This window comes from Nelumbo nucifera, chromosome 1 (assembly GCF_055504915.1).
Source record: "Nelumbo nucifera cultivar China Antique chromosome 1, China Antique-T2T, whole genome shotgun sequence".
In the NCBI taxonomy this organism is placed as follows: domain Eukaryota; kingdom Viridiplantae; phylum Streptophyta; class Magnoliopsida; order Proteales; family Nelumbonaceae; genus Nelumbo; species Nelumbo nucifera.
The window spans coordinates 26,822,728-26,842,194 of NC_142649.1; the positions used below are offsets into that span (position 1 = coordinate 26,822,728).

Consider the following 19,467-nt stretch of genomic DNA (forward strand, 5'->3'; position numbering starts at 1 on the left):
CCAATTTTATGGTGCATCTCCGCCCACCAATACATTCAACCTTCGTACTAATGATTAAAGGCCTTTAGAGAATTCATCATATGAAATTACCTATCACATGCACTTATATTTAATGGAAGGAACGAAAACTCCCTAGATCTAATTTAGGTCAAACCAAAGTAGCTCCCATTGGCTTTCATAAAGCCATATTTAGATGGGCCCTAAACGGCTAGGGTCCTGCATGGTTCCTCTTGGGGAGGAAGGTGGTGTGGGGCCCACTAGGCAGGGAGATCATCCAATGATCTTAAGGACACCATGGCAATGATGTGCATTCAGCCATGGTGTGCGAAAGAGCCATTATCGAATTAGCATGAGCCAAGTGATTATGGCTCATGAGCGTAGCACATCACACATCCATACATCACATGCATGAAATCCATAATTGATCCAATCAATTAAATAACTATAAAACCCATAAATAAAGCCCATTTAATTCCATAATATTACCAATTAATATTATCTAGATATATGGGTAGAACTACAAAGAGCAGTTCGGCCCATATAGCATTTATGCTGAATTGGGCTAAAGAAGCTTTAACAAATTAAAACTGGGTTTTACAGATGTGGGCCGAATTGCATCTTGCAATTAACCATCAATCCCTCGACCCATATGGGAAATTTTAGAGCTAAGAACAGCCCCATCAAACCACAGATTCGGTCTAACTTGTTTGGTCCAATTTGGTTCGAATGGGTCCAGGGTTTAATGTTTAATTCAAGATTCAATTCAAGAAGATGATCTAAAATTAAACAACTGATACATGACAATCAAGAATCAATAAGAGGGTCGTAAGACCGCTACCCTGCAAAGCAAAGATCAGTTCGTAGTATGCAGTTTCCAAAACTGCAAATTGCAAATCGCTGAACCTGAATCTACGAAATTCTCTCCTTTGCGTTTTTAACTTCGTCTTCGAATGAAATAAAATTAGAAAACCTAAATTTTCTATTAATATTACATCATATTCGAATTCCTATACATTCCGTCTAAAATTAAAAAAATAAAATTAATTACAGACCAAGAATGAATAGAAGAAATCGCTGATTTCTTGCACCAATAAAAGAATTTGATCTCCACCATACGAACAACCCAAAATCCAAGAAAAATATATAGAACAGTTCTAAATATAAATCTGATTAATAAAGATTTAATTTCAGATCATTCACCCAAAAACTAGGAACCGATTTCCCTAAAAAACATTAACTGCGCAAATTGGGTAGAACGCCTTCTGCCCAATTTGCGTAGATCCAGATCTGGTTTAATTTGGTTCAAGATTTGAACCTAGCTCTGATACCACTAAAAGGGATGAGAGATCCATCATATGGATGGCCAAACCCTGTAAGAAGGTTAGGCAAATTTTCAAAAATTTCTCTCTCCCATCTAGAAATCGCATTCCCTATTTTAGAAAACTGCATTTTCAAGGATCAATCTTGAACCAAATCGGACCAGATCTGAAACCAAAAGTGAGAAGAGGGATATACCTAATACGAAGTAGCAATAACTCCCAATGAAGGTGTTCACACCCAAGGAGATAACCAAAACCCGCTTCCATTGAAGATGACACTGTGTGTGGTGAAGCAGGATCAATAGAACGGCTCTTCAGCAAGAACCGAATTATTCAGCAAGAATGGAGTAGAGGGCTGGTGAGCACTAATTCAGATTGCTTCTTCTACCAACAAGCAATATCAAGAACAATTCTTGATCACTCCCACAAGTGGAGATCGAATTGGGTAGGGGTGGCAAGAACAAGGAAGAACTCTGCAGATTGTTGTCTTATGTCTGTTGTCTTTTGCATGTCCGCCCTGCTCTCTTATTTATAGCCTTAAAGAGACAACCTCCTAACCTGATTAGGAGTTTCCTGATACAAATCTTTATTTGGATTTGGACTCTTTAAGTGATAAGGATAATCCCTTATCTTATCTGCAGTTTAAGATCAGCTTAATCCTAATCAAATTAGGAGTTTCCTTATCCAAATCTTTATTTGGATCTGGACTCTTTAAGCGGATAAGACTTATCCTCTTATCCTTATCTACTGATCCAAACCCAGATCCGCCCCTTTTTAATTAATCTAATTAACCAAATTCAAATTGGGCTTTAGGCCCATTAAGTTTATTTGCTCACTTAACCTCTTAACCCGCTGCCCAGTTGGCTTTCTTTGTATGGCGTAGGACCCAAACATTGATCTAGACATCAGCCACATGGGTTCAACCCAGCCTTTGTTACAAGGCCTGGCCGAATTCACTGTAGGAGATAGTGAACCCTTGAGCCCATCACTATGGACTCTTAATGGGCCCAACATTTATACTAAATGGTCCTTGGGTCCAACCACCTTATGAAAACCCAAGGACTGTGTGCAGATGCAAGATTAGCCCATCAGGTCAATGGTCTTACACTTAACCTCTTAGCCCATAATGATCAAACACTGCCCGACAAGAGAGGACCTCTCCCTCACCTGCAAGGAACAGTGCTGCACTCTCTAATAACATGGATCCCGGGAAGTAAAATCTTTTGCAAATATTTTGAAACCATTATATATATATATAAATATTTTGCAAAAAACAAATTTCAACGGTTGAAATAAACTGCCGGCGGTTTAGGTTTTTGATGAGGGCGGATTTGGCCCTCCAGTGAAATTGTGACACCTGGCATCTCATTCCAACCAAGTGCAGCCTCTTGACAACTGGACAGCTCGAGCTAGCTACAGAGCCTGCCACAGGCAGCTCGGCAGAGCTCGCAACAAGCAGCTCGGCATAGCTTGCCATAGGCAGCTTGCCACTTACAAACAACTCGGCATAGCTCACCACAAGAAGCTTGGCATAGCTCACCACAGGAACCTGGTCAGCTCGGCACAAGCAGCTCAGCATAGCTTGCCACAGGCAGCTCGGCATAGCTCTCCCCCAGGCAGATCGCCAACGGCAGCTCGCCATAGACAGATCGCCACTTGCAGGGCAGCTCGGTACAAGGTAGCTCGCGGAAGAGTAGTTCGGCATATTGCAGGAAGATCTCCTGCCTGACAATCGTACCTGACAATCCGGAGACCTGTGCCCACATCTCTCGCCAGGCGGCGCCGTGCCTGCCAGCCCTAAGAACTGTCCCTTGCCTGGCAGAGCCATACTCTTTAACAGCTGCCTGCACCTACCACCTCAGCTCTGGCAGTAACGGCTGCGGCAGAGAATCAGAGGTGGTTACACTAGATCTGTCAGGAACCCGCTATATAAGAGCTCCGACCCCCCAGAGGGGGAGAGATGGAAAAAATGGAGGTAGTCCCTGCTCTCTAGCTCTCTCATTTCTCTAATATCATCTTCAAGCTCTCTACAATCAGAGTGCTAACTTAAGAATTGGAGAGTCCCCACCGGGTAAATACCCCCGGGTACTCTGATTCAGTTCTCCGTGGTTCCTTAGTTCTCGTCGCCTACAAAGAGGAGGAAAAGATGGAGTTCTCACAGGTCCCTCAGCTCCTGCCGCCTACAAAGGAGAGAAGATCACCTCATGCAGAGGGCAGTCGGGTTGCGCTACACCAGGGAGCTCCACCATCCTCTGAGTCATAGGCCACCTAGGAGCAGGTCAAATGACGAGCCCACCAAGGTAGGTCACCACCAGGGAGCTCGGCATAGCTCTCCCCTAGGCAGTTCGCCACCAGGGAGCTCGAGCTCGTCATAGCTCTCTCCCAGGCAGTTCGCCACCAGGGAACTCGGCATAGCTCTCCCTCAGGCAGTTTGCCATTAGGGAGCTCGGCATAGCTCTCCCCCAAGTAGTTCACCATTAGGGAGCTCGACATAGCTCTCCCCCAGGCTGTCCGCCACCAGAGAGCTCCACCATCCTCACCTAGAAGCAGATCAGATGAGGTACGTAACCAAAAAAAATTGATACGTCACAAAAAATTGGTACGTGACCAGAACCGCTTACATCAATTGGCGCCGTCTGTGGGAACACGCAACAAAAAGCTAAGTTCTCATCCTACCAAAGCTAAGTTCTCTTCGTACAAAAGCTAACTTCTCATCCTACAAAGGCTAAGTTCTCATCCTACAAAAAGCTAAGTCCTCTCCTCCCAAAAAGCTAAGTCCTCATTCTTTAAAAACTGAAGGTCTCGCTTTATAGTTTCCCTTTTGTATGAACTTAAAGACGATGCAGGGAGCTAACAGGCTAAGTAGCTCTACCAACTTTACTTTCAATTTAGATAACACCTCATCAGTCCTCTTCACAAGATCCCCTCTACAAAGATGAGCTCTTCGTGGCTTCCACGGGAGTTGGCAGCCAACAGACTACATAGGCGCCCTTGCTAGTCGAGCCTTCCAAGGCTCCCATGTGAGCTGGTGACCTAAAGTTAGTAGTGCTGCCCCCGAAGGTCGAGCTCCTAGTAACTTCTTGTAGGAGTGGATGACCGGCATTACGAAGCTGATGCAGCACAATCACAGGTAGCTCAGCACCCGGTCAGCCTGACACCTCATAGGTAGCTCGACACTTGGTCAGCTCGGCACCTCACAGGTAGCTCAGCACCCGGTCAGCCTGACACCTCATAGGTAGCTTGGCACCTAGTCAGCTCGGCACCTCATAGGTAGCCCACCACCCGGTCAGCCCGACACCTCACAAGTAGCTCAGCACCTCGTTAGCTCGACGCCTCACAGGTAGCTCGGCACCTGGTCAGCTCGGCGCCTCACAGGCAGCTTGGCATCTCACAGGTAGAGACCTCGACATTACTGCTTAAGACCCAGTCGCCTCTTTGGCATGGTCAAAGTCAAGAAGAGTGGACTACGGGTCGTTCCCAAAGCCTATGGGCCACAAAACTGCTAAAAACCCAGTTGCTTCCTCAGCATTGGCAAAATCAGCAAAAATGAACTATAAGTTGCCCCCAGAGCCTAAAGGCTACAGTACTGAACTGGCGGAGACCTCCTCACCCTACAAGCAGCTCACCACTTGCAGGGAGCTCGCCACATACAGGCAGCTCCCAAAGCCTAAGGAATTGGATCAGCACTTTCTAGCTCGTCAACTTACTGGCCAAAAGAATAAAATCAAATCCCTTTGCTGAGTTACTCTTAGCTCGGGAGTGGGGGGCAAATGATGAGGGCGGATTTGGCCCTCCAGTGAAATCGTGACACTGGGCATCTCATGCCAACCAAGTGCAGCCTCTTGACAACTGGACAGCTCGAGCTAGCTACAGAGTCTGCCACAAGCAGCTCGGTATAGCTCGCCATAGGCAGCTCGGTAGAGCTCGCCACAAGCAGCTCGGTATAGCTCACCACAGACACCTGGTTAGCTTGGCACAAGCAGCTCAGCATAGCTCGCCACAGGTAGCTTGGCATAGCTCTCCCCTAGGCATCTCGCCATAGGCAGCTCGCCACTTGTAGGGTAGCTTGGTACAGGGTAGCTCACGGAAGAGCAATTCGGCATATCGTAGGAAGATCTCCTGCCTGACAACCGTACCTGACAATCCGGAGACCTACGCCCATGTCTCTCGCCAGGCGGCACTGTGCCTGCCAGCCCTGAGAGCTGTCCCTTGCCTGGAAGAGCCGTAATCTACAACAGCTACCTGCACCCGCCACCTCAGCTCTGGTAGTAACGGCTGTGGCAAAGAATCAGAGGTGGTTACGCCAAATCTGTCAGGAACCCTTTATATAAGAGCTCTGACCCCCTAGAGGGGAGGAGAGATGGAAAAAATGGAGGTAGTCTCTGCTCTCTAGCTTTCTCATTTCTCTATTATCATCTTCAAGCTCTCTACAATCAGAGTGCTAACTTAAGCATCAGAGAGTCCCCACCGGGTAAATACCCCCAGGTCCTTTGATTCAGTTCTCGCAGGTTCCTCAGCTCCCGCCGCCTACAAAGAGGAGGAAAAGATGGAGTTTTCGCAGGTCCCTTAGCTCCCGCCATCTACAAAGGAGAGAAGATCACCTCAGGCAGAGGGAAGTCGGGTTGTGCTACACCAGGGAGCTCCACCATCCTCTAAGTCACAGGCCGCCTAGGAGCAGGTCAAATGACGAGCCCACCAACGTAGCTCACCACTAGGGAGCTCGGCATAGCTCTCCCCCAAGCAGTTTGCCACCAAGGAGCTCGGCATAGCTCTCTCCCAGGCAGTTTGCCACCAGGGAGCTTGGCATAGCTCTCCTCCAGGCAGTTTGCCATTAGAGAGCTCGGCTTAGCTCTCCCCCAAGCAGTTCACCATCAGGGAGCTCGACATAGCTCTCCCCTAGGTAGTCTGCCACCAGGGAGCTCCACCATCCTCACCTAGAAGCAGGTCAGATGACGAGGTACTTAGCCAAAAAAAATTGATACGTCACAAAAAATTTGGTACGTGACCAGAACCGGTTACATCAGTTTTCATCAGAGAGAATGCATTCCCGATCATTCACTTTGTCCGACAAATGAATTCTTGGACTGTCCCAACATACCTAGGTTTTGACACCCTCTAAGGATCTCATTGATTGGCACATCAAAGACAACCCAATCTGACACCTAGTGTAGTATCATAATCTAGTCTAGGGGTCAGGTGTAACATTCGAGTTTTAACCATCTTTCTCCAAGGTCCAGGGCAATACTGGAATTTTGGTCCGGTTCAGGGTTTCAAGAAAACCCACACTGCATGTACCTCATGTCTCACTCTAGTAGCTGAGACAACCCAACCCAACCAACTTGGCGGCACAACAGTGTCAACCTTGGCAAGATAATCTCCCCAGATCTATCCAATGGTTGTGAAGATTCTAAACTGACACGAGTTTCATAAGTGTCCAGTTTAAGGGTATTATACAGAAACACACAACAATGACATGAATCAATTATGTACTTTATTCATTTACAATAAATGTCAAAGGATACATCAATCTGATTTCCGTATATGTCAGAAAAGCTAAATCAATAGTAGATAGCCTTGCAGCTGACGCTAGACCAGTAAAAGTGAGTGATTTAATTCTGTACATATTAGCTGGATTAGGGTTGGAGTATGAATCTATTGTTACTGCTATCACTAACAGGTCCGACATAGAGGACCTTGATATTGATGATATTTTGGGCATTCTTCTTGGCCATAAAGGCTGGCTAGAAAAGAATGCTACCATAGTTGATTCACCCCTATGGCCAATGTGGCCAATTTTAAAAATAAAAGTTAGAGTAATACTCAATACTCTCCTTCTGGAAATACCTGCGGGAGAGGCAGGGGGCGTGGTTCTTCAGATAATCGCCCAAATAATGGTGGTAGAGGGTATGGTAATACAATTGTTTGTCAGTTATGCAATAAACTGGGACATGGTGTGATCAAATGTCACCGGCGGTATGATCTCAATTACAAGAACAAAGAAGCAGAACCAGTAGCCCACAACAGCAATACTACTCCTCCATCCCAGTCTTCCTTCGATCCGACCTGGTACCTAGACAGTGGCGCAACACATCACATGACACTAGATGTCGGCAATCTGCAAACTCAGTTTGAATATGGTGGGTCAAATCAAGTCAAAGTCAATAACGGTTCAGGTTTGGAAATCAAGAATGTTGGTTCTTCAATTTTACATACTGCTATTCGCCAGTTTTCTTTGAATAATGTTTTTCATGTACCAGAGCTCTCCAAAAATCTACTATCTATTCAAAAATTTTCTCGAAATAACAATTGTTTTTTGAGTTTCATGGTAATTATTTTCTTGTGAAGGACTATACGGGGAACATGTTGCTACAAGGAACCAGTAGAGACGGGTTGCATCGGTTTCCAGGCGAGGTGATTCATACAAGTCAACCTTCTGCATTAATCAGTGAAAATGCCTCTGTTGATGATTGGCACAAACGTCTTGGGCATCTAGCAATGCGAGTGGTCAAGCAAGTTATCACCCAGTTCGGTCTCCCCTATGAAGGTCATTTTATTTTTAGTTCTAATTTATCTTGTGAGTTGTGTCAAATCAATAAGAGTCTTAGATTGCCTCTCCCCTCATCCTCTTCAGTTGTTTCTCGTCCACTAGATTTAATTTTTTCAGATGTATGGGGACCAACCCCAATTCTATCAAATGCAGGGTTTTGATACTATGTAATTTTCATTTATGCTTTAAGTAGATTTTCATGGTTATTTCTATTGTGCTGGAAATCATATGTCTTTGATGTATTCTTATCTTTTAAGCGTCATGTTGAAAATTTGTATGAAACAAAAATCAAGATTCTGCAATCGGAATAGGGTGAAGAATATCGCAAACTATCTTCTTACTTGGACTCTGTTGGCTTTACTCATCGACTCGCCTGCCCTCATACACATGAACAAAATGGGTGTGCTAAACAGAAACATCATCATGTCACTGAAGCAACCCTGTCTCTTCTGGCTTCCTCATCGCTTCCCTTCTCCTTTTGGGCCAATGCCGCCCTTACAACAGTTTATCTAATTAACATGCTTCCCATTGCCACTCTCCAAGACTCCTGAAGAGATTGAGGGCATGAAAGAGGTTCCCTATGCCTCAGCCGTAGGAAGCATCATGTATGCCATGTTGTGCACTCGTCCTAACATTTCTCAGGTAGTGAGTGTGGTAAGCAGATATCAATCTAACACAGGGTAGAAGCATTGGACCACTGTGAAAAACATACTAAAATACCTTTAAAGGACAAAGGAGTTTTATCTAGTATTCGATGGTAGTTGAATATAGATCCAGGGGTATACTGATGCCAATTTCCAATCAGATCCAGATAATAGAAAGTCTATATCTGGTTATATCTTCACAATAGGATCGTATGTTGTTTGCTGGAAAAGCAGCAAACAGGGGTCCATGGCAGATTCCACAACCGAAGCTGAATACATTGCCACAAGTGAAGATGCCAAAGAAGCCGTATGGATGAATAAGTTCATTCAGGAATTAGGAATAGCTCCATCCAGCACATCACCCATTCCATTGTTGTGTGACAACACTGGAGCCATTGCTCAGGCTAAGGAACAACGAGCCCACTCGAAGTCAAAGCACATCGAGAGGAAGTACCATGTACTGCGGGAGATAGTTTGAAGAGGGGACGTCCTGATTCAGAAGGTAGCATCAACGGTAAATGTAGTAGACCCATTGACCAAGCCATTGACACAAAAAGTGTTTGAGAAACACGTGGAAAGAAGGTAAATGAATAAAGTACATATTTGATTCATGTTATTGTGGAAGTTGTTAGACAGTGTATGCCCTTAGCTCCAATCAGAATGTTGTACACTATAATATTTAATGTAAATGAATAAAGTACATATTTGATTCATGTTATTGTGGTGTGTTTCTGTGTAATACCCTTAAACTAGACACATACGAGACACGTGTTAGTTTAGAATCTTCACAGCCGTTGGATAGATCTGGGGAGATTTATCCTGCCAAGGCTGACACTAATGTGCCGCCAAGTTGGTTGGGGTGGCTTGTCTCAGCTGCCAAGGTGAAACCTGAGGTACATGCAGTGTGGGTTTTCTTGAAACCCTGAACCGGACCAAAATTTCAGTATTGCCCTGGACCTTGGAGATAGATGGACAAGACTGGAATGTTACACCTGACCCTTAGACTTGATTATGGTACTGCACTAGGTGTCGGACTGGACTGTCTTTGATATGCCAATCAGAGAGATCCTTAGAGGGAGTCAAAACCTAGGTATGTTGGGACTGTCCGAGAATTCATTTGAGTGGGTGATCATAGTGATAGGATCAGCCCCTTTGTCGGACAAAGTGAATGATTGGGGATGCACTCTCTCTGATGGAAACCAAAACTACCGGTAGTCGATTTCAACCGTTGAAATTTGTTTTGCAAAATATATTTATATAGAGATATACATATATATTATGGTTTCAAAATGTTTCAAAATGTTTTAATTCCCGGGATCCATGTGAGTAGAGAGTGCAGTACTGTGCCTTGCAGCTGAGGGAGAGGTCCTCTCTTGTCAGGTAGTGTTTGCTCATTATGGGCTAAGAGGTTAAGTGTAAAACCATTGAGGGTAATACTTGATGGGCTAATCTTGCATCTACCCACAGTCCTTGGGTTTTTATAAGGTGGCTTGACCCAAGGATCATTTAGTATAAATGTTGGGCCCATTAAGAGCCCATGATGATGGACTCAAGGGTTCACTATCTCCTACAGTGAATTCGGTCAGGCCTTGTGACAGAGGCTGGGTTGAACCCATGTGGCTGATGTGTAGATCAATGTTTGGGTCCCACACCATACAAGGATAGCCAACTGGGCAGCAAATTAAGAGGGCTAGTGAGCACATAGACTTAATGGGCCTGAAAACCTAATTTGAACTGGCTTGAAAAGATTAATTAAAAGAGGGTGGTTTTGGGATTTGGATCAGTTGATAGGATAAGGGATTATCCCTATCCACTCAAAGAGTCCAGATCCAAATAATAGATTTGGATCAAGAAACTCCTAATTTGATTAGGAAGGTTGATCTTTATCTATAGATAAGATAAGGGATTGTCCATATCTCTTAAAGAGAGTGCAGATCCAAATAAAAGATTTGGATTAGGAAACTCCTAATGAGATTAGGAGAACCTCTCTTTAAGGTTATAAATAGGAGAGCAAGGCGAACCTACAGAGACACAATAGAAATCACAGATAGTCTACTAAATTAAGAGAGAAGACAATATACAGTTCGACTGCTTTTGTCTTCTGCTCTTGTTCCTACTCTTTCTGCCCTACCCAGTTTGATCTCCACTAGTGGGAGTGATCAAGAATAGTTCTTGATATTGCCCTTTGCTAGAAAAGGAAATCTGAAGTCGTGCTCACCAGCCCTCCATCATATTCTTGCTGAAGAACCGTCCTACTGATTCTGCTTCACCTCGCACCGTGTCATCTTCAGTGGAAGCAGTCTTTGGTCTTATCCTTGGGTGTGAACACCTTCATTGGGGGTTTACTATTACTCTGTATCAGGTACATCCCTCTACTCCCTTTTGGTTTCAGATTTGGTCCGGTTTGGTTTCAAGATTGATCCTTGAAAATGCAGTTTTCTAAAATAGGGAATGCGATTCCCACATGGGAGAGAGAAATTTTTGAAATTTTGCCCAACCTTCCTATAGGGTTCGGCCATCCATATGATGGATCTCTCATCCCTTCACTTTGGCCATACAATTGCCACAAGTTTGATTTTCGATCCCAACAATGCATTTTTCTTGACTACAGCAATAAACATAAGGGGTATCGTTGTTTGCACCATAAGACTGGAAAGGAGTATGTCTATAGACATGTTGTCCTTGATGAGCAGCAGTTCCTAGGGTACTCCTCCAGATTACCGGTTCTTCAAAATTTTTGGTTGTATCTGTTACCCTCTGCTTCGGCCATACAATCACCACAAGTTTGATTCCAACAATGCATTTTTCTTGGCTACAACAATAAACTTAAGGGGTATCGCTGTCTACACCCTAAGACTAGAAAGGAGTACGTCTCTAGACATGTTGTCTTTGATGAGCAGAAGTTCCCAGGGTACTCTGTGATTACTCCCACTACATCTGTCTCCTCTACTAGGGTATATTTGCAACCACCGCCATCACCTCCAGATCCTTCTTCGGCTTCTCCTTTGGAATCCTCAGTTTCCGACTCTCTGTTACAAGGAGGTCTAGATTCACCATCCCTACCTCGCAACAATACTCCATCGGCTCCTTCTTCAGAGACAACCTGTCCTGCAATCGGACCCCGTAGGACTCATCCCATACAGGATGTCCTTGCTACATCAGTATCGGTTGTTTCTCAGCCTTCCCGTCAGCACCTTATGATTACTCATTCGATGGATGGGTCTCTCCCACCTCGTTCTCATCTCACCACTAGGTATCCCTTACCACAGTCTTTGTTAGTTCATTATGGTGATGACACTTCGGAACCCTTCGGGAATTCCCAAGTAGCTAAATTTGCTCATTGGCGTGATGCCATGACTAAGGAGTTTAATGCTTTGGTTTCTAATGGTACTTGAAGTCTTGTTCCCTACTCCTCTGACATGAATGTGGTTGGGAGCAAGTGGGTCTATAAAATCAAACGGAAGGCAGATGGTACCATTGACAGGTACAAGGTGTGTTTGGTCGCACAAGGTTTTACTCAGATTCTCGGAGTTGATTTTATAGCTACTTTCAGCCCGGTTGTCAAACCCGTAACCATTTGCACCATTCTCTCTCTTGCTGTGATAAATCGATGGTGTATACATCAAATTGACTTTGATAATGCTTTCTTGAATGGGATGCTTCATGAGGATATCTACATTCGACAGCCTAAGGATTTTGAGGATCTTGCCAAACCAGCACATGTGTGCAAGTTGCACAAATCCCTTTATGGACTTCGTCAGGCTCCATAAGCTTGGTATGCTTGTCTCACTCATCAGTTAGCACAAATGGGTTTTCGAGTGTCTACTGCTAATACCTCTATTTGTGTTTTTCTCTAAACATGTTACTTTGTATCTCCCGATCTATGTCGATGATGTTTTACTGATTGGGAACTCCCAAAGTGCTATTCATAACTGCATTCAGGAGCTTTCTCGTTATTTCTCTTTTAAGGATCTAGGCCCTGCCGTTTTCTTCCTTGGTATTCAACTTCTTCGGCATTCTAATGGGATACTTCTCAATCAATGTCAGTACATTACTGACCTGCTACAATGGTCTTACATGGATGCTGCTAAACCGATTTCCTCTCCTTTCGTTGTTCACCCCAAGATTACTCGACATGATGGCTCTCCTCTCCTATGATTGTTCACCCATCCGGGCATCTCCTTCACTGTTAGCAAAGTCTCTCAGTTCCTTCAATTTCCTACTGATGTTCATTGGGCAACTGTAAAATGCATCTTGCGTTATCTCAAATACACCATTATGCATGGTCTATACATCTCTCAGTCGTCATCTACTTCTCTTACACTTCATTTATTTTCAGATGCTGATTGGGCTGGTTGTCCAGATGACCGACGCTCTACTGGCGGATTTGCTGTTTATTTAGGGCCTAATCTTATTGCCTGGAGCTCTCACAAATAGGCCACAGTAGCACATTTCAGCATTGAGTCTGAGTTTCATGCTTGTGCTACGTCTGCTACTGAAGTGCTGTGGATTTCCTCTCTTTTTCAAGATCTTGGTGTCAATCTCTCAAAGATACCTACTATTTGGTGTGATAACATCGGTGCCACCTACCTTGTGGCCAATCCTGTGTTCCGTACTCAGACTCGTCATGTTGAGGTTGATTTTCACTTTCTCTGAGATCTTGTCCTTGCCAAACGGCTTACCATGCAGTTCATCTCTTCCAAATATCAGGTTGCTGACATTCTCACCAAGCCACTTTCCGGTGATCATTTTCGCTTTTTGTGGGACAAACACCATGTTCATGATGAGCATAGAGTTTGAGGGGGCGTATTAGGGTATATCCAGTTGCTACACTCATGTACTTCTCGGACTCCATCCATAAGATAACTCTTATCCTTTGGAGTTAGGATAATTGTTATCCTACTAAGATGAGAACTTGTTTGTTATCTCTTGGTTGTTATCGAGGACTCTATCTCTTTATAGCAGTTCCTCCATTATAAATACATGCAAGGCCAATGGCCAATCTACTCTTCATGTTATGTCGTATACTAGAAAAGCACCCAAAGCTCCTCGGTAGTAAGAGCTGGTGATTGCTCCAAATCTGTAAATGAATAATGCTCACTTCAGCAGAGAGTAAAGGAACATCCTTTGGCCCCAAAAGAGAAACAAGAGCTACTTATTTGGGAACATCTATTTTTTTTCCTTTATAATAAAAGGACAAGACAACACACCCCTACTCATTTCTCCAAGGGCACATGCATTAAAATACAGAAATACCCTATCCAATACTGATTTCTTTTGTCATTTTATCATAGATGTGTTCATTTGTAAAAAAAGAAAAATCGATATGCCCTACTTAATCCCTTATAAAAAAATTCAAAATAAAAATGGGGAATGCCAACCCTATGAACAAGTAAATATTGCTACCATTAACATGATTTAGTAAGTTGAATTGTGCCTCTTTTCTTTTCTAACACACTAGGCCCACTGACCATACCATCTCGACTACTGGATTATAGGCTATGACAAATATATCAAAATTGGGATATGCCCTAATGACCAGTCCTCTAAATTAAAGGCATCTCTTATGTGAAAGTTAGGGTGCACTATATGGCGGGATGACCAACCAAACTTATGCCTTACATTTTCCCATTTAGGGCATTGTCCGTACTACAGGGTGTTATAGAATTAGAGAGCCCTTACATGAATGCTTGCAAAGCAATGGGTTCACCTTGAACTGAACACATGCTGTAAATGGAATCATTCCTACTCTCTTAGAGTAGGATTAGCATTCCTTAATGCAATATCTAAAGCCCCAACTGAAAATGACTTGAGTGTGGGCTGTCTTGCTTAAATGAGCTAAGCTTATAGCTTGGGGCTTGGGCTCCAACCTATGAATTCAACTCTAGCCTGGACTTCCATTGGTTGCAGCAACAGAAACCATCATGAAAATGATACTAAACATTTTCTGGTGTAAACTGTAAGGATTTCCTATACCCACAACAACTCTACCCACTCCTATATTTATATGTGCTCCAACCAACATTTCCTTTCACACCTTTCCGGTATCATGTATTTTTGGTATCATAGCCAAACCTCATATTTATATAGTAGTATTGTTGTCTGGATATGTTCTGTTTTACTTATGCTTCTTTTATCTCTTCCGAATTCCAACAACATTGAACATGACCTGTCTGATTGTACATTGGCAGAATATAAAGAAAACTAATCCTAGAATTTCCTCAACTGATGTTGCAAGGGCCCTTGGAGACAAATGAAAGAAGATGTCAGGTATTCTCATCTTAATCACAATATGTGCTCCATTTTTTCCAAATCAGGTATTGCTATCTAGGTTGTATAACTATAAATTACACTTTGGAAGCCTTCTTGACCATGTGGACTAGACATGTATATGGTTGGCAAGCATGTCTCTGAAAGAATTCTTGATTGAGCTTGAACAAACGGTTTTTGTTTGATGCTTGGGATATTTTATCTTATGCATCTTTATATCAATGTTGGGACATGTATATGGTTGGCAAGCATCTATAAATAAGGTACACGGGACTCCAAACTGCTTCAGGACTTCACTCTGTCTTACTTGACAGAACCTAAATTAAATAGAAAAACATATTAATAATTGGAGCTTAGAGAACTTCTGTACATCATGATAACAAAAAGTCAACTTGGTAATTTTTTTTTACTTAAAGTTGTATTAGAGGCTAACCTTAGATTTGTTTATCATGCTGAGTTTGAATCCTACACCTGATCAAATCTGTTTAGGTTAGTTGTACATAAAAGTCATCTGATAACTTGCTCTGTGATAAAAATTTTCATCCAATATATTTTAGTGCTTATAAATGAATGCTTCTGAGCATTTCTTGTTTCTGCAGATAGCAAGAGCATCCTCGGTTCTACAATCAAGCTACATTGCTAAGTCAGCTGCTTCGTGGCTTGATGACTTTCTTGTTGGGTTATCTCCAGAAGCATTTGGTTGTTGTCGGAAGTTCACAAATGGGAGTTACTGTCCCCCTGATGATCATGTTGCTGATTTATATCATAATTTACAGTCATATCTTTTTATGACCCTTTCTTTTTCAATTGAAAGTTTTCATTAAACTTGCATTAATTGAAAGTTTTAAGCATTCATTTCTGAACTAATTCTCCAAATCTCTATCCCCCTAAACCTTAAATGCACAACCATTCACACCTAAGTATTTCCACTATTTGGTAAATTTAACTGAACATCCTTTGAATGTCTCAGTTGTGTAATTTACTCTCTCCAGGCGAGCTGCCCTAGCTGAAGAATTAGCTGTATTGAAGCAAGTTGATGGGTTTGCTTCAAAGGGCCTCACTCCTCCAAAAGGAAATAATGGATATTCAAGGTATCCAGATGAGGAAAGTCATCTTTTAGATCTACTTCAAATCTATTCTTTTCGTTATGTGGGAGTTAATGGAGAAGATACTGTGGAACTTCTAAAATGACAAGTTGCTTGAATGGAGTAGAATGCTTCATTTGAAATGAGTCTTTTTTTTTATCAGTACATTTGAACTGGTCTTTCCTTGTTTCTGTTTGCTCAGAGTGTCCTCCATGTTACCAAATGCAAGAATGGCAAGAATTGCTTCACTTGAAAACATGCTGGGTATTTCTTCCAATACACTTGTAGCAATGGCATCACAACTTTCAGAGGCAGAAGAGAGGGAGCGTGCATTTACAAGCCGAGGACGTTTGAATCAATTGCGAACAATGGGGGATGCAAAGAGCTTGCTTCGGTACATGTTTAATGCAGCTGCAGATGCAAGGTGTTCATTTCTTATCTAGTATTGATCTCAATTACTTCAGATCAATTTGTTGGTCCTCTGGACTTTAATATGATTGTCATACCATTGTCCCCAAAATTGAAATTGACCTGAGAACTGATATACTGATCTAGGTACACTCAACGCCTAATGGATGATTAGAAACTCTACCAAATGGATTAAAATTGATCATGTTTATAGGAAATTCCATCATACAAAACTATAAAAAGAAAAAAATCAAATTACAAAATAAAATAGAAGAAATGGATTATTTCTTGACTTAATTACTTGGGGAAGATACATTCCTTTTTGGGGTACAAGGGAACATGAGATGCATATTAGGTATCTTTTATGAATAAAGATGAGTTCTGTAACTGAAATTAGCAGTGAAAAGTTAGTTCTTTTCTGTATGTTTGATGCCAATTTCGTATTCCCTGTTCAAATTCTTATGTTTTGGTTTGTGTGCCATCAGGTGCCAGTTGTGGGAGAAGGAAATTGAACTTGGAGATGAAAGAGCAATTGAATGAACTTGTAGGCCTACTACGGCAGAGTGAAACAGAGAAAAGAAATTGAAAAGCAGCAAAAGCTGAGAATATGGAGAAATTGAAAAGTACAGAGAAAAGAAATTCTTGTACAAGCCAAGAATTTATCAAATTGAAATTAAAATGTATTTGTGATTCAAATATTTTGAATGGAGAATTTTTTTTAATTTTATTTGTAATTGATGTTTTTTTTATTTTCATATTTTATTTCAATTTAAATGAATACAAAGAAGAGAAAACAGGTAATTTGAAGAAAATTAGAAAAAAATAAAAAAAAATAGTTTATTTGAAAAAAAAATTATACTTTTAGAGGCAGTCGCGACGGCCGCCAAAGAAGTTCATGGCTGCCGCTACACACACCAACTTTTTAGCGGCAGCCAAGTCAGATTTAGCAATAGTCACAACTGCTGCTAAAAAACCTTTTTGCAGTTGTCTCACCAGTAATAGTGGCAGCCGCGACGGCCGTTTAAAATTTATACCAGCAGCCATAAAAACTGCCACTAGAGCGTCTAGTGACAGTTTTTTTAGCGGCAGTTTGCCGACTACCGATAAAGTCTCTAACGGCAGTTTTAGGGATTCCCGCTAAAAGTCATTTTTCTTGTAGTGACACAACATGCAATTGATATCAACTAAATAAATCATTAATAAATGATCAACCGAGAGTTGGCTAATTGGTGTGTTAGCTGGTATATTCTAGTGTTGATGCAGAATTGAATCCCACAACCAGCACTTTGGGGAAAAAGGAGTCAAGGGGAAAGTTATTACAAAAAAAAAAAAACATAAAAAAATGGAAATTGAAAAAGAAAATGCTCAACTGAACCCCAAAATTTGTTTTAAAAATTGCTAGAAAAAAAAGGTTGTTTGGAGATTTAGAAAATTTAAACAGCCGCATGAGAATATTTTTCAAAGTTAACAATTGAAAGAATACAAAGGGAGTCTATTAGAATCTGAAAGTTCAGGGGGGCCTTTATTGCAAATTAATGATAGTTCAAGAGGGAAATTACCACTACCCCCAAAGTACAGGGTAGTAATATATAATTCACCCTTTAAAAAAACAATAAACTTTCCAAGAATGTTTTGGTATAATACCAAACTTGGCTTTACTTTAAGGGTAAATTACTGAAACCTCCTTTGAAGTTTCTGACCATTGCTGAAACCTCCCTTAAAATTGATAAATGCAATCAGTCAATCACCTCCCCTGAACATCCTAACATAGTTACAAGTAGACCCCCTTTGTTAGAAACCTCTAAAAAGAGGCATGAAAATGTCCAAAATACTCGTGCCATTATTTTTTCACCAGAATGTTTGTTTTCCAAATTTTCTCTTCCTATGAATTGCCAGTCCCTTTCCAATCTCTTATCTAAAATTGAATTTTTGTTCCAAATTTGTCTTCATATCAATCTTTCAAAGGTAAAGCTGCATCTTTAAAATTCTAAATTTTTTGTTGTTTATAAAGCTTGCATTGGTCTACTTGCAATTATATTAAAAAGTTCAGGAGAGGTGAATGCAATTATCAAACTTCAGGGAAGGTTTAGTAAAGGTCAGAAACTTCAGGGGTGATTTCAGCAATTTATATCCTTAATTTAATAACAAAATTTTGAATTCAATGAGCAAAGATGCGCATGAACCCATCCAATAGTTTGCAAGGACCATGATTAATTATTCGCTTAGATATTGAAAGTTCAAACCCAGTTATAAAATAATAACAATAACAACAAACCCTAAACCTACTAAACCTAAACCTGGTCAGAAATCCAAAGACGAAGCTTTGAGAAGTAAAAGGGGTCATGTCACAACCAAGAACAAAGCCATCAAAACATTCAAATGTACTAAATCTAAACTAAACAATTGCAGGGGAAAAGAAAAACCCTTTTATTCATGTTTTGAGACAGAAATTTTATGGCTTCATGTCGGACCCTTTACTAATCATCGAAGGCCAGCCGAAGAAATATTCCCATTCACCCGTAGCCCTATTGAAAGAATAAAGGCCAGCTTTCATGATCGCCCAGGTACAATAACTGCTGCATCGATATAAATCCCTTTTTGCATGGTATATTTCGAAGCTACCGCTTACAGTAGACCCTCCTGTCCTTGTCCAATCCATCCCACACCAGAAGAGTGTTGTGTCGAACAGGTTGTCATGAAAACTCCAAGTATAGTTCTGGTTATAACCGATGACGTGGTCACCCAAATCGTCATCCTTCGATTTGCAGTGAACGTGGAGGTTCTTCCCAGGCTCCAACATGTTGATCAATATCACATGAATTTCTTTGTAGTAAGCTCCTGATACCACCATTGATGAATGGCTCAAATTGAGCACTATCAGCGCCATGGCTACCACATGCATGAAGCTCCAGCGAAACTGAGTACCCATTTCGGATCTCTTGATATGCTGTTAATGTTGTTCAACGTTGGTATATATATAACTGATGAGAATAATTAATGTGGGAGGGAAGAAGAGAGTTAACCCCTTTTAATAGAGTGTGATGAACCAGTAGGAGTGGCTACGCTGAGTGAATCATAGCTTGTTCATCACTGGTTAGCTGTAGAACTTTTAAGCCAATGAGAGCTGGCACGTTAGGGCTCACAGAGTTTACCCAGAGTGACCCTTCTCTCTGGATCATCACTCTTTAAACTTG

At 41.8% G+C, this 19,467-nt stretch overlaps 1 protein-coding gene and 1 long non-coding RNA gene across 2 annotated transcripts; one reads left to right on the forward strand and one right to left on the reverse strand.

Annotated features, from left to right (window-relative positions):
- Positions 1-15,305: 15,305 nt before the first annotated feature.
- LOC148803032 (uncharacterized) lies at positions 15,306-16,978 on the forward strand. Its single transcript, XR_016085737.1, has 3 exons — positions 15,306-15,871; positions 16,068-16,289; positions 16,759-16,978. It is a non-coding gene; the product is annotated as an uncharacterized LOC148803032 (long non-coding RNA).
- A 1,747-nt stretch (positions 16,979-18,725) lies between these two features.
- LOC104609693 (S-protein homolog 24-like) lies at positions 18,726-19,202 on the reverse strand. Its single transcript, XM_010276065.2, has one exon. It carries the CDS (start codon positions 19,200-19,202, stop codon positions 18,726-18,728), a length of 477 nt encoding a protein of 158 aa, XP_010274367.2.
- Between the last annotated feature and the right edge of the window lie 265 nt (positions 19,203-19,467).

Excerpts from the sequence above, each read along its gene's own strand:
- LOC104609693 (XM_010276065.2), bottom strand. The coding sequence starts at position 19,202 with ATGGGTACTCAGTTTCGCTGGAGCTTCATGCATGTGGTAGCCATGGCG.